This window comes from Hemiscyllium ocellatum, chromosome 35, assembly GCF_020745735.1.
Source record: "Hemiscyllium ocellatum isolate sHemOce1 chromosome 35, sHemOce1.pat.X.cur, whole genome shotgun sequence".
Taxonomy (NCBI): domain Eukaryota; kingdom Metazoa; phylum Chordata; class Chondrichthyes; order Orectolobiformes; family Hemiscylliidae; genus Hemiscyllium; species Hemiscyllium ocellatum.
The window spans coordinates 30,611,984-30,635,673 of record NC_083435.1 but is presented as its reverse complement, the minus strand read 5'-3'; the positions used below and the strand labels follow the sequence as shown (position 1 = coordinate 30,635,673).

Sequence of the window (23,690 nt, the reverse complement as noted above, 5' to 3'; positions counted from 1 at the left end):
CCCTCTACACTTTTGCTATTCCTGTACCTGTCCAAATGTGTTTTTGAACGTTATACCCACGTCCACCACTTCCTCAGGAAGTTCATTCTACATGTGACCAACCCTCTGTGTAAAAAAACTTGGCCTTTGTGTCTTTTTCAAAATCTCTCTTCTCTGACCTTAAAAATGTGACTCTAGTCTTGAAATTCCCCCCGTCCTAGGGAAAAGACAGCTCCCATTAACTCTATCTATATCCCTCATGATTTTATCAACTTCTATCAGGTCACCTCTCAACCTGCTCTGCTCCAGTAAAAACTGCCCTGGCCTTTGATCAGAACTCAAACCTTACATATCCATTAACTTCCTGGTAAATCTGAACCCACCCCAGCTTAATAATACCCTTCCTATAGCAGGACGACCAGAACTGGACATTGTACTCCAGAACAGGCCTCACCAATGTCCAGTACAACCTCAACAATGACTTCCCAATTCCTGTACTCGAAGGGCTGAGCAATGAAAGCAAGTACACCAAACCCCTCTTTAACCACCCTGTCTATAGGTGACACAACACTTCAAAGAATTATGTACCTGAACCCTTAGGTCCCTCTGTTCTACAACACTATCTAAGATTAAAGTGGTGCTGGAAAAGCACAGCAGGTCAGGCAGTATCCGAGGAGCAGGAAAATCGACGTTTCGGGAAAAAGCCCTTCATCAGGAATAGAGGCAGGGTGCGTGCAGAGTGGAGAGATAAATGTGAGGGGGGGGGGGCTGGAGACAAGGTAGCTGGGAGTGCAAGAGGTGGATGGAGGTGGGGATGAGGGTGATAGGTCAGAGGAGAGGGTGGAGTGGGTAGGTGGGAAGGGAGATTGGCAGGTAGGGCAAGTCATGGGGACAGTGCTGAGCTGGAAGCTTGGAACTAAGGTGAGGTGGGGGAAGGGGAAATGAGGAAGCTGTTGAAGTCCACATTGATGCCCTGGGGTTGAAGTGTTCTGAGGCGGAAGATGAGACGTTCTTCCTCCAAGCGTCTGGTGGTGAGGGAGCAGTGGTGAAGGAGGCCCAGGACCTCCATGTCCTCGGCAGAGTGGGAGGGGGATCTGAAATGTTGGGCTATGGGCCGGTTGAGTTGATTGGTGCGGGTGTCCCAGAGATGTTCCCTAAAGCGCTCTGTTAGGAGGCATCCAGTCTCCCCAATGTAGAGGAGACCACATCAGGAGCAACGGATACAATAGATGATATTGGTAGATGTGCAGGTAAAACTTTGATGGGTGTGTGGAAGGCTCCTTTGGGGCCTTGGATGGAGGTGAGGGAGGGAGGTTTTACAGTTCCTGCGGAGGCAGGGGAAGACCATACCCTTGTTGGTTGTATCAAAACACAATACTTGACATTTATCCAGATTGAACCCCATCTGCCAGATTTCTGCTTCACAGCTATCTGAGGAAGGAGCAGCGCTCTGAAAGTCTACAACTTCCAAATAAACCTGTCGGACTATAACCTGATGTGGTGTGATTTTTTTTAACTTCAGTAACATGACTTCCCAACTCCTGCATTCAAAGGGCTGAACAATGAAAGCAACTAACACCTTTTTAACCAGCCTGCCTGATCCAAACTTCAAAGCATTATGTACCTGAACCCTAGGCCCCTCTGTTCTACAACACCAGGAATTAGTGCTGTGAAGAAGGCATATGGTGTACTGGGCTTTATTGGTAGAGGAATTGAGTTCCGGAGTCCTGAGGTCATATTGCAGTTGTATAAGACTCTGGTGCGGCCTCATCTGGAGTATTGTGTGCAGTTTTGGTCGCCATACTATAGGAAGGATGTGGAGTCATTGGAACGGGTGCAGAGGAGGTTTACCAGGATGTTGCCTGGTATGGTAGGAAGATTATATGAGGAAAGGCTGAGGCACTTGGGGCTGTTTTCATTGGAGAAAAGAAGGTTTAGGGGTGACTTGATAGAGGTGTACAAGATGATTCGGGGTTTAGATAGAGTTGACCATGAGAACCTTTTTCCACGTATGGAGTCAGCTGTTACTAGGGGACACAGCTTTAAATTAAGGGGTGGTAGGTATAGGACAGATGTTAGGGGTAGATTCTTTACTCATGAGTCATGAGTTCATGGAATGCCCTGCCAGTAACAGTGGTGGACTCTCCCTCTTTATGGGCATTTAAACGGGCATTGGATAGGCATATGGAGGAAAGTGTGCTAGTGTAGGTTAGGTGGGCTTGGATCGGCGAGGGCCGAAGGGACTGTACTGCGCTGTATTTTTCTATGTCCTATGTTCTAATTCCTGATGAAGAGCTTTTGCCTCACCCCGAAACGTCAACTCTCCTCCCCCTCGGATGCTGCCTGACCTGCTGTGTTTTTCCAGCACCACACACACACACACACACACACATTGTGACCCTGATCCTCACCATCTGCAGTCCTGACTGTCTCCTGATTTTTAACTTTGTCCAAACCCAGTCCCAACACCCGCTGTTCCTTGGATGCTGCCTGACCTGCTGTGCTTTAACCAGCAACACATTTTCAACTACTGAAAATAGATCCTTGGCACGCTTGTGAGGGGGATGGGGTGGGGGGAGCTAGTAATCCGACCAGGCATGGGGCGGGGGCGAGCATTCCTCTCCCGATTCGCCCGGTCTCCAGGCAGTGGGCGAGGAAATGTTGGTGACAACTGAGGGCGCATGAACATTGATATGAAATCTCTCTGTCTTCCTGTAACAGACTGAGGGAGAAGGGTTCATCAAGTGACATTGAGAGAGGGGGAGGGGAGGGGAGGGGAGGGGGGGCAGAGTTGCGTGAATTAACTGCTGGTAAATCTGGGGGGAAATAAAAACCCCCTGAAGATTGAGGCGGAACTGCATTGGAGCAGCAGACTGACAGTGGTGCCTGTTGTGTAATTTGTGAAGTTTGCCTTGTTGGTTTGTTGGTTTTGTTTTGGAATTACTCTGGGTTTAATCACAGACCAAAGCGAAAGTACTTTTTTTTTGGTTTTGTAAACTTTTTTTTTAAAAGAGAAACAGTCCTCCGGGACGGGTAACTCTCCCAGAGTGAGAGTGGGGGTGTGTGGGGGTAACTCTCCCAGAGTGAGAGTGGGGGTGTGTGGGGGTAACTCTCCCAGAGTGAGAGTGGGGGTAACTCTCCCAGAGTGAGAGTGGGGTGTGTGGGGGTAACTCTCCCAGAGTGAGAGTGGGGTGTGTGGGGGTAACTCTCCCAGAGTGAGAGTGGGGTGTGTGGGGGTAACTCTCCCAGAGTGAGAGTGGGGGTAACTCTCCCAGAGTGAGAGTGGGGGTGTGTGGGGGTAACTCTCCCAGAGTGAGAGTGGGGGTGTGTGGGGGTATCTCTCCCAGAGTGAGAGTGGGGGTGTGTGGGGGTAACTCTCCCAGAGTGAGAGTGGGGTGTGTGGGGGTAACTCTCCCAGAGTGAGAGTGGGGTGTGTGGGGGTAACTCGCCCAGAGTGAGAGTGGGGGTGTGGGGGGGTAACTCTCCCAGAGTGAGAGTGGGGTGTGTGGGGGTATCTCTCCCAGAGTGAGAGTGGGGTGTGTGGGGGTAACTCTCCCAGAGTGAGAGTGGGGGTAACTCTCCCAGAGTGAGAGTAGGGGTGTGTGTGTCCCAGAGTGAGAGTGAAAGGGGGGTGTGTGGGGGTGATGTCTGAGGAGGGTCAGCAGCAGCAGCAGGCTATCAGCCTGACTGAGAACCTGCTGTGTGCCATCTGCATGAACCTGCTGTCCGATGCCAGGACCCTGGACTGCGGGCACACTTACTGCCGGGACTGCATCACAGCTTACTGGGACAGTGCGTCCACCGCGGTACCCTCCTGCCCGGAGTGCCGCCAGCCCATCCCTGACCGCAGCACCAGGCCGGTGCATGCCCTCCGCAGCACCATCGAGCACCTCCGCAGCACCGTCGCCGCCGGGGGGGAGGAGGCTGGCCCGGCCGCCCACCCCCTGCCGCCCCGCTGCCCCCGGCACCGAGAGCCCTACAGCCACTTCTGGGAGGCGGGGAGGGCGCTGCTGTGTTCCCGGTGCCTGGAGGACAGCGCCCAGGAGCGGGGGCAGGAGCCGCTCAGGACCATCCCGGACGCTGTGGCTTCTCACAAGGTGGGCTGGTCAACTGACTGTACTCGGAGTGGGGAAAGGGTGTCACTGTCTGTGTCAGGGGGGTGTGGGTCTGTGTCTGTGTCAGGGGGGTGTCTGTCTGGGGAAAGGGTGTCTGTGTGAGGGGGTGTGTCTGTGTGAGGGGGTGTGTCTGTGTGAGGGGGTGTGTCTGTGTGTGGGAGCATCTGTGTCTGTGTGAGGGGGGGGGGGGGTGTCTGGGAAAAGGGTGTCTGTCTGTGTGAGGGAATGTGTCTGTGTCCGTGTGTAATGTGTCTGTTACAGTGTACAGTATCTGTGTAATCTGCCTATCTGTCTGTTAGTGTACAGTATCTGTGTAATGTCTGTTACAGTGTACAGTATCTGTGTAATCTGCCTATCTGTCTGTTAGTGTACAGTATCTGTGTAATGTCTGTTACAGTGTGCAGTATCTGTGTAACCTGCCTATCTGTCTGTTAGCGTACAGTATCTGTGTAATGTCTGTTACAGTGTACAGTATCTGTGTAATCTGCATATCTGTCTGTTACAGTGTGCAGTATCTGTGTAATGTGTCTGTTACAGTGTACAGTATCTGTGTAACCTGCTTGTCTCTCTGTTAGTGTACAGTATCTGTGTAATGTGTCTGTTACAGTGTGCAGTATCTGTGTAACCTGCCTATCTGTCTGTTAGTGTACAGTATCTGTGTAATGTGTCTGTTACAGTGTGCAGTATCTGTGTAACCTGCCTGTCTCTCTGTTAGTATACAGTATCTGTGTAATGTGTCTGTTACAGTGTACAGTATCTGTGTAACCTGCCTATCTGTCTGTTAGTGTACAGTATCTGTGTAATGTGTCTGTTACAGTGTACAGTATCTGTGTAACCTGCCTGTCTCTCTGTTAGTGTACAGTATCTGTGTAATGTGTCTGTTACAGTGTGCAGTATCTGTGTAACCTGCCTATCTGTCTGTTAGTGTACAGTATCTATGTAATGTCTGTTACAGTGTGCAGTATCTGTGTAACCTGCCTATCTGTCTGTTAGTGTACAGTATCTGTGTAATGTGTCTGTTACAGTGTGCAGTATCTGTGTAACCTGCCTATCTGTCACCTGTGTACATAGGGAAGGTTTGGTGGGCTGTGGCACTGGCTCAGTTTGGGATTTCCTTCAGTATGGCCTGGTTGGACCGAAGGGTCAGTGTGTGTGATGTCTGACTCTGTGTCTGAGTTGGAGGAGAGGGGAGGGAAGTGTTACTGCAGCCTGCAGCCATGAGTCTGTTTGGGATGGTCTGCAGCCTTCTGTCTGTCTGTCTCCCTCTCTCTCACTTTGTCTGTCTGTCACTTTCTCGCTCTCTGTCTCGCTCTCTGTGGCTCTCTCTCACTCTCCCAATTGTGAGCGACTCAACAGAAACAATCATGGGGTCAGGTCAGGCACCATCCAAATGCACAGTGAGGAGTCTGTTTGTCAACAGGTCTGGCCTTCAGAGAGTGTATTCCCAGTTTAGTCTGCGTAACGCCAGGGGCTAATTTCACTGTCACTTCCAATGTGCAGATATACAGCCTTCGATAAGGGGACCCAATCAACACACAGCGATCCAGATTGGGTTTCACTAAAGCACTATACAATGAAAAGCCTTGTACTCTTATTTCTGTACTCCAATCCCCTCGCAATAAAGGTGGCATGCGGAAAGAGTTTTCGGAGAACCAGAGGCAAACTAATTGAAACATAATCCAAAAATCCGAAAGAACTGTAAATCGGAAAGGCAAATGGAAATTGCTGGAAAAGCTCAGCAGGTCTGACAGCATCCGTGGAGAGAAATCCGAGTTAATGTTTCGCCTTGGGTGATGGAAGAAGGCGCTGAGGGTGTGCCCCTGGAGCTGAAACTCAGCTTCTCTGCACAGATGCTGCCAGACCTGCTGAGATTCTCCGGGGACTCGAGAGGGTGGGTTTGGGAAGGCTGTTTCCCCCCCCACCTTGTGGAAGAATCGTGCACCAGTGGGCATCTCCTCAGAGTAAGGGGTCAAACCATCGAAGACAGTGGTGTGGAGTTTTCTACCCCTTAGTATATAGAATCTGCTCTACCGCATGGGGCTAGCGAAGGTGGGTCATTCGGTATATCCAAGGCTGAGAGAGAGAGACAGATCTTCAATCAGGAGAAAATGAGGACTGCTGGTGTTGGAGATCAGATTCGAGAGAGTGGCGCTGGAAGAGCACAGCAGGTCAGGCAGCATCCGAGGAGCAGGAGAATCGACATTTTGGGCACAAGCCCTTTCTAATTTTCAATCAGTCAATGGAATCAGGGAAAATGGAGTTGAGGATTACAGCTGCAAATGTGTTGCTGGTCAAAGCACAGCAGGCCAGGCAGCATCTCAGGAATAGAGAATTCGACGTTTCGAGCATAAGCCCTTCATCAGGAATAAGAGAGAGAGAGCCAAGCAGGCTGAGATAAAAGGTAGGGAGGAGGGACTAGGGGGAGGGGCGATGGAGGTGGGATAGGTGGAAGGAGGTCAAGGTGAGGGTGATAGGCCGGAGTGGGGTGGGGGCGGAGAGGTCAGGAAGAGGATTGCAGGTTAGGAGGGCGGTGCTGAGTTGAGGGAACCGACTGAGACACGGCGGGGGGAGGGGAAATGAGGAAGCTGGAGAAATCTGAATTCATACCTTGTGGTTGGAGGGTTCCCAGGCGGAAGATGAGGCGCTCTTCCTCCAGCCGTCGTGTAGTTGTGTTCTGCCGGTGGAGGAGTCCAAGGACCTGCATGTCCTCGGTGGAGTGGGAGGGGGAGTTAAAGTGTTGAGCCACGGGGTGATTGGGTTGGTTGGTTCGGGCGGCCCAGAGGTGTTCTCTGAAGCGTTCCGCAAGTAAGCGGCCTGTCTCACCAATATAGAGGAGGCCACATCGGGTGCAGCGGATGCAATAGATGATGTGTGCTTTGAGGATTACAGCCATTGAATGGCGGAACAGACTCAGTGGGCTGAATGGTCTACTTGTGCTGCAATGCCTTCAGCACGGAGGCCCAGGGGAGGTGTACAGCCTGGGTCTGTGGAGTTTGGAATCCATGGTGTGCTAGCCTTGTGTTGTTGGTTGTCCCCTCTCAGGCCCACAATGTGGTTTTGTTTGATCAGGTCCTGTTTTGATTGCAGGATGCACTGAAGGAATTCCTGGGGAAACTGGAGGAGAAGGAGAGAAGATTAACCGAGGTTCAAGAGAGACAGAAACGCAACATCTCCGGAGTGCAGGTAAGTGTGGCAGGTGTTATCGCTCCCCCTTGGCCCTGAGGGGTTTGTCCCCAGTGTTATAAAACCAGGGTCCTCTCTGTCCCTTCCAGGAGACGTTTGTGACTGACTTAAAGCACGTTAAGCAGTGCTTCGCTGCGATGCGCCAGTTCATGGAGAGAAAGGAGCGAGGTTTGGTGGAAAAACTGGAGGCCAGGTCAGAAACCGTGACGAAGGAGATGGAAGCGAGACTGGGTGAGATCCAGGAAGCATTGTCATCTGTGACAGCAGATATTGGAAAGAGAAAAGAAGAGATGGCAGAGGAGGATGATGTAAAATTCCTGCAGGTATACAATGGGGGAATAGTATTTCAACTGTAGACTTTTGATATGATAGCCATGTGGTGAGAATGGAACTCATAATACAGACTGGCACACGTGTGTGTGTTAATGTTACAGACTGGCACGTGTGTGTGTTAATGTTACAGACTGGCGCGTGTGTGTGTGTTAATGTTACAGACTGGCGCGTGTGTGTGTGTGTGTATGCATGTGTTAATGTTACAGACTGGCACATGTGTGTGTGTGTTAATGTTACAGACTGGCGCACGTGTGTGTTAATGTTACAGACTGGCACACGTATATGTGTGTTAATATTACAGACTGGCACGTGTGTGTGTGTTAATGTTACAGACTGGCACACGTGTGTGTGCAGTGTGTTAATGTTACAGACTGGCACACGTGTGTGTGTTAATGTTACAGACTGGCACACGTGTGTGTGTTAATGTTACAGACTGGCACGTGTGTATGTGTTAATGTTACGGACTGGCGTGTGTGTGTGAATGTTACAGATTGGCACGTGTGTTAATGTTACAGACTGGCACACGTGTGTGTATGTGTTAATGTTACAGACTGGCACACGTGTGTGTGTTAATGTTACAGACTGGCACACGTGTGTGTTATGTTACAGACTGGCACACGTGTGTGTGTGTGTGCGGCGTGTTAATGTTACAGACAGGCACACTGTGTGTGTGTTAATGTTACAGATTGGCACGTGTGTATGTGTTAATGTTACGGACTGGCGTGTGTGTGTTAATGTTACAGATTGGCACGTGTGTTAATGTTACAGACAGGCACACGTGTGTGTTAATGTTACAGACCGGTGTGAGTCTGTGTTAATGTTACAGATTGGCACGTGTGTGTTAATGTTACAGACTGGCACACGTATGTGTGTTAATGTTACAGACTGGCACACGTGTGTGTTAATGTTACAGACTGGCACACGTGTGTGTGTTAATGTTACAGACTGGTACACGTGTGTGGTAATGTTACAGACTGGCACGTGTGTGTGTGTTAATGTCACAGACTGGCACGTGTGTGTTAATGTTACAGGCTGGCGTGTGTGTGTGTGTTAATGTTACAGACTGGCACGTGTGTGTTAATGTTACAGGCTGGCGTGTGAGTGTTAATGTTACAGGCTGGCGTGTGTGTGTGTGTTAATGTTACAGGCTGGCACACGTGTGTGTGTGTTAATGTTACAGGCTGGCACACGTGTGTGTGTGTTAATGTTACAGACTGGCACACGTGTGTGTATGTGTTAATGTTACAGACTGGCACACGTGTGGGTGTTAATGTTACAGGCTGGCGTGTGTGTGTGTGTTAATGTTACAGACTGGCACACGTGTGTGTGTTAATGTTACAGGCTGGCACACGTGTATGTGTGTTAATGTTACAGATTGGCACACGTGTGTGTGCAGTGTGTTAATGTTACAGACTGGCACGTGAGTGTGTTAATGTTACAGACTGGCATGCGTGTTAATGTTACAGACTGACACACGTGCGTGTTAATGTTACAGACTGGCACACATGTGTGTGTTAATGTTACAGACTGGTACACGTGTGTGGTAATGTTACAGACTGGCACGTGTGTGTGTGTGGTAATGTTACAGACTGGCACGTGTGTGTGTGTGTTAATGTTACAAACTGGCACGTGTGTGTGTTAATGTCACAGACTGGCACGTGTGTGTGTTAATGTTACAGGCTGGCGCGCGTGTGTGTGTTAATGTTACAGACTGGCACGTGTGTGTTAATGTTACAGGCTGGCACGTGTGTGTTAATGTTACAGGCTGGCGTGTGTGTGTGTGTTAATGTTACAGGCTGGCACACGTGTGTGTGTGTTAATGTTACAGACTGGCACACGTGTGTGTGTGTGTATGTGTTAATGTTACAGACTGGCACATGTGTGTGTGTGTTAATGTTACAGGCTGGCGTGTGTGGGTGTTAATGTTACAGACTGGCACACGTGTGTGTGTTAATGTTACAGGCTGGCACACGTGTATGTGTGTTAATGTTACAGATTGGCACACGTGTGTGTGTGCGGTGTGTTAATGTTACAGACTGGCACGTGAGTGTGTTAACGTTACAGACTGGCATGCGTGTTAATGTTACAGACTGACACGTGTGTGTGTATGTGTTAATGTTACAGACTGGCACGTGTGTGTGTTAATGTTACAGACTGGCACACGTGTGTGTGTTAATGTTACAGACTGGCACATGTGTGTGTGTTAATGTTACAGACTGGCACACGTGTGTGTGTTAATGTTACAGACTGGCACACACGTATGTGTTAATGTTACAGGCTGGCACACGTGTGTGTTAATGTTACAGGCTTGTGTGTGTGTGTTAATGTTACAGACTGACACACGTGTGTGTTAATGTTACAGAATGGCACACGTGTGTGTTAATGTTACAGACTGGCACACATGTGTGTATGTGTTAATGTTACAGACTGGCACACGTGTGTGTGTTAATGTTACAGACTGGCACACGTGTGTGTTATGTTACAGACTGGCACACGTGTGTGTGTGTGTGCGGCGTGTTAATGTTACAGACAGGCACACTGTGTGTGTGTTAATGTTACAGATTGGCACGTGTGTATGTGTTAATGTTACGGACTGGCGTGTGTGTGTTAATGTTACAGATTGGCACACGTGTGTGTTAATGTTACAGACTGGCACATGTGTGTGTTAATGTTACAGATTGGCACGTGTGTGTTAATGTTACAGACTGGAACACGTGTGTGTTAATGTTACAGATTGGCACGTGTGTGTTAATGTTACAGACTGGCACACATGTGTGTGTTAATGTTACAGACTGGCACACATGTGTGTTAATGTTAAGACTGGCACATGTGTGTGCTAATGTTACAGATTGGCACATGTGTGTTAATGTTACAGACTGGCACACGTGTGTGTTAATGTTACAGAATGGCACACATGTGTGTGTTAATGTTACAGACTGGCACACGTGTGTGTGTTAATGTTACAGGCTGGCGTGTGTGTGTGTTAATGTTACAGGCTGGCACATGTGTGTGTGTGTTAATGTTACAGACTGGCACGTGTGTGTGTGTTAATGTTACAGGCTGGCGTGAGTGTGTGTGTTAATGTTACAGACTGGCACGTGTGTGTGTTAATGTTACAGACTGGCACGTGTGTGTGTGTTAATGTTACAGGCTGGCGTGAGTGTGTGTGTTAATGTTACAGGCTGGCACATGTGTGTGTGTTAATGTTACAGACTGGCATGTGTGTGTTGATGTTACAGACTGGCGTGAGTGTGTGTGTTAATGTTACAGGCTGGCACACGTGTGTGTGTTAATGTTACAGACTGGCACGTGTGTGTTAATGTTACAGACTGGCACGTGTGTGTGTGTATGTGTTAATGTTTCAGACTGGCACACGTGTGTGTGTTAATGTTACAGGCTGGCACACGTGTATGTGTGTTAATGTTACAGATTGGCACACGTGTGTGTGTGTGCGGTGTGTTAATGTTACAGACTGGCACGTGAGTGTGTTAATGTTACAGACTGGCACGTGTGTGTGTGTATGTGTTAATGTTACAGACTGGCACACGTGTGTGTGTTAATGTTACAGACTGGCACATGTGTGTGTGTTAATGTTACAGGCTGGCGTGTGTGTGTGTGTTAATGTTACAGGCTGGCACACGTGTGTGTTAATGTTACAGGCTGGCGTATGTGTGTGTGTTAATGTTACAGACTGGCACACGTGTGTGTTAATGTTACAGACTGGCACATGTGTGTGTTACTGTTACAGAACGACACACGTGTGTGTGTTAATGTTACAGACTGGCACACGTGTGTGTTAATGTTACAGAATGGCACACGTGTGTGTGTTAATGTTACAGACTGGCACACTGTGTGTGTTAATGTTACAGACTGGCACACGTGTGTGTGTGTGTGAGTGATAATGTTACAGACTGGCACACGTGTGTGTTAATGTTACAGACTGGCACACGTGTGTGTTAATGTTACAGGCTGGCACACGTGTGTGTGTGCGGTGTGTTAATGTTACAGACTGGCACGTGAGTGTGTTAATGTTGCAGACTGGCATGTGTGTTAATGTTACAGACTGGCACGTGTGTGTGTGTATGTGTTAATGTTACAGACTGGCACACGTGTGTGTTAATGTTACAGACTGGCACACGTGTGTGTGTGGTGTGTTAATGTTACAGACTGGCATGTGTGTTAATGTTACAGACTGGCACACGTGTGTGTTAATGTTACAGACTGGCATACGTGTGTGTGTGTTAATGTTACAGACTGGCACATGTGTGTGTGTTAATGTTACAGATTGGCACACGTGTATGTGTGTTGATGTTACAGACTGGCGTGAGTGTGTGTGTTAATGTTACAGGCTGGCACGTGTGTGTTAATGTTACAGGCTGGCGTGTGTGTGTTAATGTTACAGGCTGGCACACGTGTGTGTGTTAATGTTACAGACTGGCACGTGTGTGTGTGTATGTGTTAATGTTACAGACTGGCACACGTGTGTGTGTGTTAATGTTACAGACTGGCACACGTGTGTGTGTTAATGTTACAGGCTGGCACACGTGTATGTGTGTTAATGTTACAGGCTGGCACACGTGTATGTGTGTTAATGTTACAGATTGGCACACGTGTGTGTGCGGTGTGTTAATGTTACAGACTGGCACACGTGTGTGTGTTAATGTTACAGACTGGCACGTGTGTGTGTTAATGTTACAGGCTGGCGTGTGTGTGTGTGTGTTAATGTTACAGGCTGGCACACGTGTGTGTTAATGTTACAGGCTGGCACACGTGTGTGTTAATGTTACAGACTGGCACATGTGTGTGTTACTGTTACAGAACGACACACGTGTGTGTGTTAATGTTACAGACTGGCACACGTGTGTGTTAATGTTACAGAATGGCACACGTGTGTGTGTTAATGTTACAGACTGGCACACTGTGTGTGTTAATGTTACAGACTGGCACACGTGTGTGTGTGTGTGTGAGTGATAATGTTACAGACTGGCACATGTGTGTGTTAATGTTACAGACTGGCACACGTGTGTGTTAATGTTACAGGCTGGCACACGTGTGTGTGTGCGGTGTGTTAATGTTACAGACTGGCACGTGAGTGTGTTAATGTTACAGACTGGCATGTGTGTTAATGTTACAGACTGGCACGTGTGTGTGTGTATGTGTTAATGTTACAGACTGGCACACGTGTGTGTTAATGTTACAGACTGGCACACGTGTGTGTGTGGTGTGTTAATGTTACAGACTGGCACGTGAGTGTGTTAATGTTACAGACTGGCATGTGTGTTAATGTTACAGACTGGCACACGTGTGTGTTAATGTTACAGACTGGCATACGTGTGTGTGTGTTAATGTTACAGACTGGCACATGTGTGTGTGTTAATGTTACAGATTGGCACACATGTATGTGTGTTGATGTTACAGACTGGTGTGTGTTAATGTTACAGACTGGCACGTGTGTGTGTGTTAATGTTACAGACAGGCACACGTGTGTGTGTTAATGTTACAGACTGGCACACGTGTGTGTGTGTTAATGTTACAGACTGGCACATGTGTTAATGTTACAGACTGGCATGTGTGTGTATGTGTTAATGTTACAGACTGGCACGTGTGTGTGTTAATGTTACAGACTAGCATGTGTGTGTGTTAATGTTACAGGCTGGCACATGTGTGTGTGTGCGGTGTGTTAATGTTACAGACTGGCACGTGAGTGTGTTAATGTTACAGACTGGCACGTGTGTGTGTATGTGTTAATGTTACAGACTGGCACACGTGTGTGTTAATGTTACAGACTGGTGTGTGTTAATGTTATAGATGTGTGTGTTAATGTTACAGACTGGCATACGTGTGTGTGTGTGTTAATGTTACAGACTGGCACGTGAGTGTGTTAATGTTACAGATTGGCACACGTGTGTGTGTGTTGATGTTACAGACTGGTGTGTGTTAATGTTACAGACTGGCACGTGTGTGTGTGTTAATGTTACAGACTGGCACACGTGTGTGTGTCAATGTTACAGACTGGCACACGTGTGTGTGTCAATGTTACAGACTGGCACGTGTGTGTGTGTTAATGTTACAGACTGGCACATGTGTGTGTTAATGTTACAGACTGGCACACGTGTGTGTTAATGTTACAGACTGGCACACGTGTATGTGTGTTGATGTTACAGACTAGTGTGTGTGTTAATGTTACAGATTGGCACACGTGTGTGTGTGTGTTAATGTTTCAGATTGGCACGTGTGTGTGTGTTAATGTTACAGACTGGCACACGTGTGTGTGTTAATGTTACAGACTGGTGTGTGTTAATGTTACAGACTGGCACGTGTGTGTGTGTTAATGTTACAGACTGGCACACTTGTGTGTGTTAATGTTACAGATTGGCACGTGTGTGTGTTAATGTTACAGACTGGTGCACGTGTGTGTGTGTTAATGTTACAGACTGGCACATGTGTACGTGTGTGTTAATGTTACAGACTGGCACACGTGTGTGTGTGTTAATGTTACAGACTGGCACACGTGTGTGTGTGTTAATGTTTCAGATTGGCACGTGTGTGTGTGTTAATGTTACAGACTGGTGTGTGTTAATGTTACAGACTGGCACGTGTGTGTATGTTAATGTTACAGACTGGCACACGTGTGTGTTAATGTTACAGATTGGCACACGTGTGTGTGTGTGTGTTAATGTTACAGACTGGCACACTTGTGTGTGTGTATGTGTTAATGTTACAGAATGGCACACGTGTGTGTTAATGTTACAGACTGGTGTGTGTTAATGTTATAGATGTGTGTGTTAATGTTACAGACTGGCATACGTGTGTGTGTGTTAATGTTACAGACTGGCACGTGTGTGTGTTAATGTTACAGATTGGCACACGTGTGTGTGTGTTGATGTTACAGACTGGTGTGTGTTAATGTTACAGACTGGCACACGTGTGTGTGTTAATGTTACAGACTGGCACACGTGTGTGTGTGTGTTAATGTTACAGACTGGCACACGTGTGTGTTAATGTTACAGACTGGCACACATGTATGTGTGTTGATGTTACAGACTAGTGTGTGTGTTAATGTTACAGATTGGCACACGTGTGTGTGTGTTAATGTTTCAGATTGGCACGTGTGTGTGTGTTAATGTTACAGACTGGCACACGTGTGTGTTAATGTTACAGATTGGCACACGTGTGTGTTAATGTTACAGACTGGCACACGTGTGTGTTAATGTTACAGATTGGCACACGTGTGTGTGTGTGTTAATGTTACAGACTGGCACACTTGTGTGTGTTAATGTTACAGATTGGCACGTGTGTGTGTGTTAATGTTACAGACTGGTGCACGTGTGTGTGTGTGTTAATGTTACAGACTGGCACATGTGTACGTGTGTGTTAATGTTACAGACTGGCACACGTGTGTGTGTGTGTGTTAATGTTACAGACTGGCACACGTGTGTGTGTGCGCTTGAGTTAATATTACACACATACACATTTCAGTCTGTATCAAGTATTTGGTTAAAGTTGAGATTAATTGTTTGCTAACCGCCCACATGTTGTTGAGGTTGTCTCGGAAAGGGACTGTGCGATGTGTCCACACCGAGCATTTCAGAAAATGGTAAGCCTTTAGTTTATTCTTTCGAGGGAAGTGAACATCACTAGCGAGGTGAGCGTTCATTGCCTGTTGCTTAAATAACATGGGTTTGAATAAATGTATTCTTTATTTTTGCAGGGACTGAGCAGTCTAGAGCTAAGGTATGTACTTTATTACTACAACAACATCCAAAGAGATTAAATAATGGACAGCTCTTTTGCTTCAGAAATGTTGACATGTTTTCCTGTCTGCAGGGGTCTGGAAGACTATAAGGCACTTGAAGATACATCTGCAGACCCCTCGCTGGAAATATTGAAAGGCCCTTTGCAGTACAGTGTGTGGCAGCAACTGGGGAAAGTCATCAAACCAGGTGAGTTGTTTGAAGGATTTGCATTTGTACGAATGACCTGACAGCGTCGCTTTGTGGTGTCCCCACATTGACCTGTTCAAGGCTCCTCAGAAACTCAAGTCTCAGTAAAACCTCCTCTTGGACCTCAAAGTTCCAGTGGGGGTAAGCCCGGCCAGTTCACTGCCTCTGTTAAACCTCTCGGAAGTGCCTCCAATGGCATGGTGTAGCTCCTCCATGAGTGAGGGGATCCAGCAGGACTGGGTCAGCTCTCCCAGTCCCATAAGGACTTGGCTGCTTCAAACTTTTTTGTCCTAGATTTTTTTTATTCTCCCCATGTCTGCGTGGGTTTCCTCCCACAGTTCAAAGATGTGCAGGTTAGGGTGGATAGGCCATTGGGTGGCATGGTGACTCAGTGGTTAGCACTGTTGCCTCACAGCACCAGGGTCCCAGGTTCGATTCCAGCCTTGGGCGACTGTCTGTGTGGAGTTTGCACATTCTCCCCGTGTCTGTGTGCGTTTCCTCCGGGTGCTCCGGTTTCCTCCCACTGTCCAAAGATGTGCAGGTTAGGATGAATAGGCCGTGGGAAATTGCCCATGGTGTCCAGGGATGTATAGGTTAGGTTGATTGGCCGTGTTAAGTTGCCCGTAGTGTGCAGGCTCGCTGAGCTAGCCATGGGAAATGCGGGGTTACAGGGACAGGCCGGGTTTGCGTGGGATGCTCTGCGGAGGTTCGGCGCAGAACTGATGGGCCAAACGGCCTCTTCCCGCACTGGACGGGACTCTATGGTTCCACTTTCCAGCGTTTTGAGTCCCTTGTTAGTCAAGGACCAATTGACCCCCATCTCCACTCATCTTATTCCAGAACCTCAACCTCCCTTTGTCAACAGGGGGGAGAAAGACCCTCTCCTAACGAGAGGTACGACAGGGTTAAAAGTAGTTGCCTTTTGGGGAATTTCAAGACGAGGGGACGCATTTCAAGGTCAGAGGGGAGGGATTTTAAAAAAGACACGGGGGGGGTCAAATGTTTTACACAGAGGGTGGTTCCCGTGTGGGATGACCGTCTTGAGGAAGTGGTGGACGCGGGTACAGTCCCAAACATTTAAAAGTACAGGCCTAGGAAAGATTTTGGAGGGATTTGGGCCAGGAGTAGGTAGGTGGGACTGGTTTAGTTTGGATGGTGGCCTGTATGGACTGGTTGGACTCCATCTCCAACCTCAGTGGGAGGGCGCTAATGTTTACCCTGGCTCTTGACCCTGCCACAAGGGGGAGCCATCCTCTCCACTCTCCACAGGCTCAACTCTCGGCCTAAGCTCTGATGGTCTCTCGAGCAGCTCACCTCCCCCTCCCCCGCCCCACCGCCAGGTGAATGGGGCGGAAACATGGCGCCTGTCTTCCCCCTGCCCGGAAAACCTAGGCCGGCAGTCTGAGGGTAGGGGTGGGGTGCTGGAGGGGATCCTCCATGCTTGGCTGCATTTGTTAGCCCGGGGTGGGGGGGTTGGCCCCTCCCGTTGACCATTTGTAAAGGCTGCCATCGTTTTGGCCTCCCCCTCGGGATTATGGGAAGTGGGCCCAGGGAGAGTGGAGTGGCTGTTTTCCCAGCGGGGCGTTGGGATGTGGCATCGCGAGGCCTCCTATCTCTGAGGAAGGGGCGCTGCCGGCAGAATCCTGAGGCGTTACAATGGCACGGTGGCTCAGTGGCCTCACAGCACCAGGGACCCAGGTTCGATCCCACCCTTGGGCGACTGTCTGCATGGAGTTCGTACGTTCTCTCCCAGTTCTCCAGTTTCCTCCCACAGTCCAAAGATGTGCACGTTGGGGTGGATTCACCGTACTAAATTGCCAGTAGTGTTCAGGGATGTGTAGGCTGGATGGGGGGTTCGCCACAGGAAATGCAGTGTGACAGGGATAGGGTTAGGGGGTGGGTCTGGGTGGGATGCTCTTTGGAGGGTTGATGTGGAACCGTCGGGCCGAATGGCCTGCTTCCACACTGCTGGGATTCTGTGAATGAACCAAAGGGTTTCAGTCAAAGGAGAGGCTGGATAGTCTTGGAGCATCGGAGGCTGAGGGGTGACTTTACAGAGGTGTATAAAATCATGAGGGGCATTGCTAGGGTAAATAGACAAGGCCTTTTCCCTGGGGTCGGGGAGTCCAGAACTGGAGGGGCATAGGTAAAGGGTGAGAGGGGAAAGATATAAAAGAGACCTAAGGGGCAACATTTTCACACAGAGGGTGGTACGTGTATGGAATGAGCTGCCAGAGGAAGTGGTGGAGGCTGGTACAATTACAACATTTAAAAGGGTCACAGAGATGTACAGCACAGAAACAGACCCCTCGGTCCAACCCGTCCATGCTGACCAGATATCCCAACCCAATCTAGTCCCACTAGCCAGCACCCGGCCCATATCCCTCCAAACCCTTCCTGTTCATGTACCCGTCCAAATGCCTTTTAAATGTTACAATTGTACCAGCCTCTGCAACACATGATTTAAAAACAATTAAAATGGAGGAATAGAGCAATGGACTGAAAGATCTGTTCAGTTTGACGGTCTTTTCTTACTAGGAGAAAGTGAGGACTGCAGATGCTGTAGATCAGAGCTGAAAAATGTGTTGCTGGAAAAGCGCAGCAGGTCAGGCAGCATCCAAGGAGCCTGAAGAAGGGCTCATGCCCGAAACGTCGATTCTCCTGCTCCTTGGATGCTGCCTGACCTGCTGCGCTTTTCCAGCAACACATTTTTCAGGTCTTTCCTTACCCATCGCATTTAGACATGAGGTTGACGAGAATTGAGAACAAGATTGATCTTTGAAACTGTAGGATTATCGACTGATAATCAATGGTCACTTCTGGTGACCAGAACTGGTCACTTCTCCAGTGCATATGTGGTCACACAACAGCCGACCACTGTAAAATAGAAGCAAACTGTGCATTCAAAACTAAACAGAAATTGCTGGAAAACCTCAGCAGGCCTGCCAGCATCTTTCAAGAGTGGCTCAGTGATTTACCCCCCCCAACCTCACAGCGCCAGGGACCTGGGTTCGATTCTAGCCTCGGGGCGACTGTCTGGGTGGAGTTTGCACATCCTCCCTGTGTCTGCGTGGGTTTCCTCCCACAGTCCAAAGATGTGCAGGTCAGGGTGGATTGACCATGTTCAGTTGCCCACAGTGTTCAGGGATGTGTAGGTGAGGTGGATTGGTCAGGGGAATGGGTCTGGGTGAGTTCCTGTTCAGAGGGGTCAGTGTGGACTTGCTGGGCCGAACGGCCTGTTTCCACACTGTAGGGATTCTATATTTTTTTTAAAAAGTCAGAGTTAACGTTACAATCCCTACTAGTGTGGAGGCAGGCTATTCGGCCCTTCATGCCCATACTGACCATCCAAATAGTATTCCACCCAGCCCCAGCCACGTCGCCCCTGCATTTCCCATGACTAATCCACCTCCCCTACCACACTATGGATAATTCCCAATCCATTCTGTCCTGCACATCTTTGGACTGTGGGAGAAAAGCAGAGGAAACCCACACAGACACGGGGGGAATGTGCAAACTCCACACAGACAGTCGCCCGCGGCTGGAATTGAACCCGGGTCTCTGGTGCCATGAGGGGGTGGTGCTAGCCACTGAGCCACCAACCCATTGGAGCTCACTAACCTTCAGAACTGCATTAAAATGCTGTCTGTACCTGACCACACTTTGTATCTTCCCTCCCTGATAACCGTGACCAAATGATACCTCTTTCTACTTCCCTTCCACATCTCCATATTAAACCCCGATATTTATAAACGTTCGGTTTCTTGTGTGCTGGACGGAAATGTTTTTTTAAATTTCTGAACAATGGGGATCTGCCCCTTTTTTTGATGGATGGGCTTTGATTTTAACACCTCTCTCTCTCTCTCTCTCTCTCTCCACCTGTATGGTTGTTGTTGCTGCAGGGCTGACCCCGCTGACCTTTGACCCCGAAACGGCCAGCCCGTGGCTCCGTCTGACCCCCGACCTCACCGGCATGGAGTGGGCTGCCCAGAGAGGCCCGGTGCCCGAAGACGACCCGCGGCGATACGACCCGTGCCCGTGCGTCCTGGCGTCGCAGGGCTTTGACTCAGGGTGTCACTACTGGGAGGTGAGGGTGGCAGGCTGCGCCAGCTGGACGCTGGGAGTGGCGTCTGAACGAGTGCCCAGGTCGGGGGACATCCTGCTGTCCCCTCTCAACGGCTACTGGACCATGGGCCTGAGGCAGGGCAGCCGGTACATGGCCTACTCTGTGCCGCTCAGGGAGCTGCGGCCCACCGTTGCCGGTGGCAACCGGCCCCGGGTGATTGGCATCTACCTGGACTACGGCGGTGGGCGACTCTCCTTCTATGACGCCGACGGCCTGCGCCACCTCCACACCTTCCAGGGCTGCCCCTTCGAGGGGAGGCTCTACCCCTTCTTCAGCCTGGGCCACAACCGCGCAGGGGCCTCCCCCTCTGAGCCACTGCGGCTGCTCAACCCACTGGCTGCCCCTGCCCCCAGCGGTGGGGCAGATGGGGAAGCCTGCCCCTGCACCCAGTGCCAGGCAGGGGATAGTGCCACCATCCCTGGCGGCGAGGGGGCCCACTTTCGCCAGTGCCCTCCTCCCGGGCCGGGCCCTCAGGCCTGGCTGTGCCTGGCACTGCTGTTGGCACTCGGGCTGCTGGCTCCCCGGTGGCTGGCAGAGAGCTACCTGGCCTGCTGTGCCATGATGGGGCTCGCGGCCTGGAGCTGGTGCCTGCTGGACAGCGGTGAGAGCCCGGCGGTAGAGGTTTGCCGGGCCTCCTGCGGGGTTCTGGCCTACGCCGGGCTCTGGTGCCAGGTGCTGGCCTACGCCTGGCACCTTGGGGCCTGCTGCCTAGCACTGAGCCTGGGCGGCCTGATGTTGGCCCATAGCACCCGCTCAGGCCTGGCGCTGGCTCCCGGCTCGATGGCCCTGCTGGGGTTGCTGGGGCTGGCGGACTCCGAGGTGTGGTCCTGGTGGACGTGCTGTGGCCTGCTGGGATACGCCGGGCTGTGTCTGACCGTGACGGGCCGCAAGCCCGGGGCCGAGATCTGCTGGTGGTGCTGCGGTGTGCACGGCTACTTCGGCCTGTCCGTGCTGCTCCTGAGCGCCCGGCCGCTGACCGGCCTCTGCTGGGTCCTGCTGGGCGCCGCTGGGCTGGCCCTCGGGACCATAGGCCGCTTTGGGAGCTGCTGGCTCTGGGCTGGCACGCTGAGTTACTGCAGCGCCTGGTCCCTCCTTCTGCCCCATGCTCAGCTGGCCGCGGTCACTCTGGGCATGGCTGGCTTTATTTGGTCAAACTGGTCCCACCTCTTGCGTTAGACCCCGGCCTTGCCTCCCGCGCGCAGCTTGCTTGTCCTCCCTGTGTCCGCGTGGGTTTCCTCCGGGTGCTCCGGTTTCCTCCCGCAGTCCGAAGACAGGCGGATTGGCCGTGAACAATTGCCCCGCAGCGTGCAGGGATATGCAGGGGAGCCATGGGAAATGGCACGATGCCAGGGATAGGGTTGGTTTGGGTGGAATGCCCTTTGGGAGGGGCGGTGGGGACCCGATGGGCCAAATGGCCTGCTTCCACACTGCTGGGATTCTCCTCCTCCACCTCCTCACTAGGAAAGCCCCAACATGGCCAATTGAATTTTCATCTTAACCCAATTATTGCATATCTCTAGAGGAGATGGGATGTGAACTCAGGCCTCCTAGATCTAAGATAAGGACACTACCACTGTCTCACACCTTCCTCAGTGTCTCTTTTGTATAGACTTCCCCCTGCCAACCCCAAAACATCCGTGTTTTTTTTATATTTACATTTTGTACAGTGAGATGGAAAAGGAACACACCATTTTGAATCCGTGTCTTGTCTTTCCCTCCACCATCAGGAGAACAGCTCTGTGGCCCACTGAACCTGAACAAGCACACCCTGGTCAAAGCAATGCGGTCTTTATCCCCCTCCTTCCTTCCCACCAACCACTCCCCCCCCCCCACTCAAATCCAGATTGAAGCAATGACAGCAGCTAACTTCTGACGATGCCCATTCTCGTTGCCCGCTCCCCCCATGGAGACTCACACTCATGTCCAGCCCTGCAACGACCACCTTCCAGCCACAATCCGATGTTAGATGGCTGCGCTCTCACACTACTCCTCCTGTAGCTCAACAAAGAGGAGTCCGTCAGAGTTGTTTCCCCCTTCGAACGCCATACCTTGTTGAAATAAAGAAATGTCACAGGGTCACACAGCACCGAAACAGACCCTTCGGCCCAACCAGTCCCTGCCGACCATGTTCCCGAACTAAATTGGTCCCACCTGCCTGCGTTTGGCTCATATCCCTCCAAACATTTCTTGTCCAAATATATTTTTTAAACGTTGCGACTGTACCTGCATCCGCCACTTCCTTAGTTAGTTCATTCCACACGTGAACCACTGCGTCACGTCATTTTAAATCTCTCTCCTCTCACCTTAAAAATACGCCCCCTAGTTTTGAAGTCCCCCACCATGGGGACAAGACATCTGCTATTCCCCTTCTCCGTGATTTTAGAAACCTCTATGAGGTCACCCCTCAACCTCCTAGGCTCCAGGGGGAAAACAGCCCCAGCCTGTCTTTATAACTCAAACCTTTGCGTACCCGGCAACATCCTGGGAAAGCGTTTCTGAACTCTCTCCTGCTCAATACCCTCGGCGTAATTTTTTCTTTTCAATATTTCCAATCCATTCACAGGAATGCCAGGCCAGCACTGATTGTCCATCTGGAAACTGTGTCCAGAATCTCCACGTCACTCTCGAACCCCCCAGCAACGTGCCCGACTCTTCACCTAATTCGGGACGGGCAGTTGGCGCTGGCTGAGCCAGCCACGCCCACGTCCTGAGAGTGAATTGGAACCGAAACCATTTGTAAAAGACGATTTTTAAAAAAATTAACAGGGTCTGGAGTCGCGTGGAAAGCACACACCAGGTGTAGTTGGGAGATCCCTCCCCCAAAAATTAGTGGTGAATCACAAAGGTTTTTTTTTTGTCTTCAGAAACCCTGGCAAGTGTTTTAATTGGAGATTTTTAAACCTGCCATGGTGGTATTTGAACCCAAGTCCCAGAACATTCCCCAGGTCAGTAGTTAGTGATAATACCAAATCTCTTAATTTGTTTGTCATCAAACTATGTGTAATGGTCAAATAATCAAAGTGCATTCATTACATGGATTTTTAGTTCTATCAAACTGTATTGAAACCGATAGCAACACATCCTGTTTCTTTCTGTGAAATAGCAACTGGACTGTGCTGATGTAATTTAATATCGGCCGTTACTGCCAAGTCAGTCAGGATAGTCTGGGACGGGTAAACCCTCAAACTATCAAGTGATGAAAGGTTTGGGTGGGAGTTAAAAGAGCCCGTTGTGCAGGTAGGACCACAGCCAGGTTTTGAGCCTCCTGTGTTGTGTCCTCAATTACTTCAACATTTTAACTTGCTCAGAAAGAGCGATCACTCTCTTTTTTTTTCCCCCAATCTGCGACAATCCTATGCATCACCTTGCCTCTGCAAACTCAGGTGTCGCTCTGCATTAGTTTCATAGCTGGACAGGTCCTTTGGTCTGACTGATGATCAGCATGCAACCGTTGAAGATACCCTGCAGTCATTTATAAGTGCATCCTCTGAACTTTGCAATAATTGTTTATACGTGGAATTTATGCATAAATGTCTTTGTTAAAGTTCTGTGCTTCTTTGTCCTCTTTTTAGTTAATTTGCACTCAATGGTATAGAACGCTACGTAAGTCAAGTCATTCCTTTATTTAACTCACTGCTAGGCACCTTCTCTGAATGAGAACACCCCGTATATGATGCCGAGACAGCAGCACCATACAAAGGGATGATAAACATGAGGCTGATTGTCACTACCTGACAACGTGCGGTCACTTCTGTCAACTATGAAAAGTAACAATCATAACGCGCCTCATTATTTCAATAAAAAGCATTCCATTTGATTGAAGAACAAGGAAGAGCGATGATAGGTTCACCAGGTAACCATTACAAAGACAACTGGTCAAACGCTAACTGGAAGTGACATCAGTAAATGAGGAAACCAACTGACTCATCACGCACGGTCTGGTTGGAACCACTTTAGTTCAAATAGTTTGGATGGAGCAGTTTTTGTCAGGTTTAGGCTGACTAGAGGAGA

The 23,690-nt window shown here is 49.7% G+C and overlaps 1 protein-coding gene across 1 annotated transcript; it reads left to right on the top strand.

Annotated features, from left to right (window-relative positions):
• The first annotated feature begins 3,559 nt into the window (after positions 1-3,559).
• On the top strand, positions 3,560-23,223 carry LOC132832868 (zinc-binding protein A33-like). Its single transcript, XM_060851062.1, has 6 exons — positions 3,560-4,076; positions 7,182-7,277; positions 7,367-7,600; positions 15,322-15,344; positions 15,438-15,553; positions 19,456-23,223. The coding sequence occupies exons 1-6, from the start codon at positions 3,624-3,626 to the stop codon at positions 20,853-20,855; spliced, it is 2,322 nt and encodes a 773-aa protein (XP_060707045.1). The 5' UTR covers positions 3,560-3,623; the 3' UTR covers positions 20,856-23,223.
• The last annotated feature ends 467 nt before the right edge of the window (positions 23,224-23,690 follow it).

Coding starts and splice junctions, on each gene's coding strand:
- LOC132832868 (XM_060851062.1), top strand. CDS start 3,624: ATGTCTGAGGAGGGTCAGCAGCAGCAGCAGGCTATCAGCCTGACTGAG. Junction 7,601..15,321: donor ATGATGTAAAATTCCTGCAG/GTATACAATGGG, acceptor TTATTTTTGCAG/GGACTGAGCAGTCTAGAGCT. Junction 15,554..19,455: donor GGGGAAAGTCATCAAACCAG/GTGAGTTGTTTG, acceptor TTGTTGCTGCAG/GGCTGACCCCGCTGACCTTT.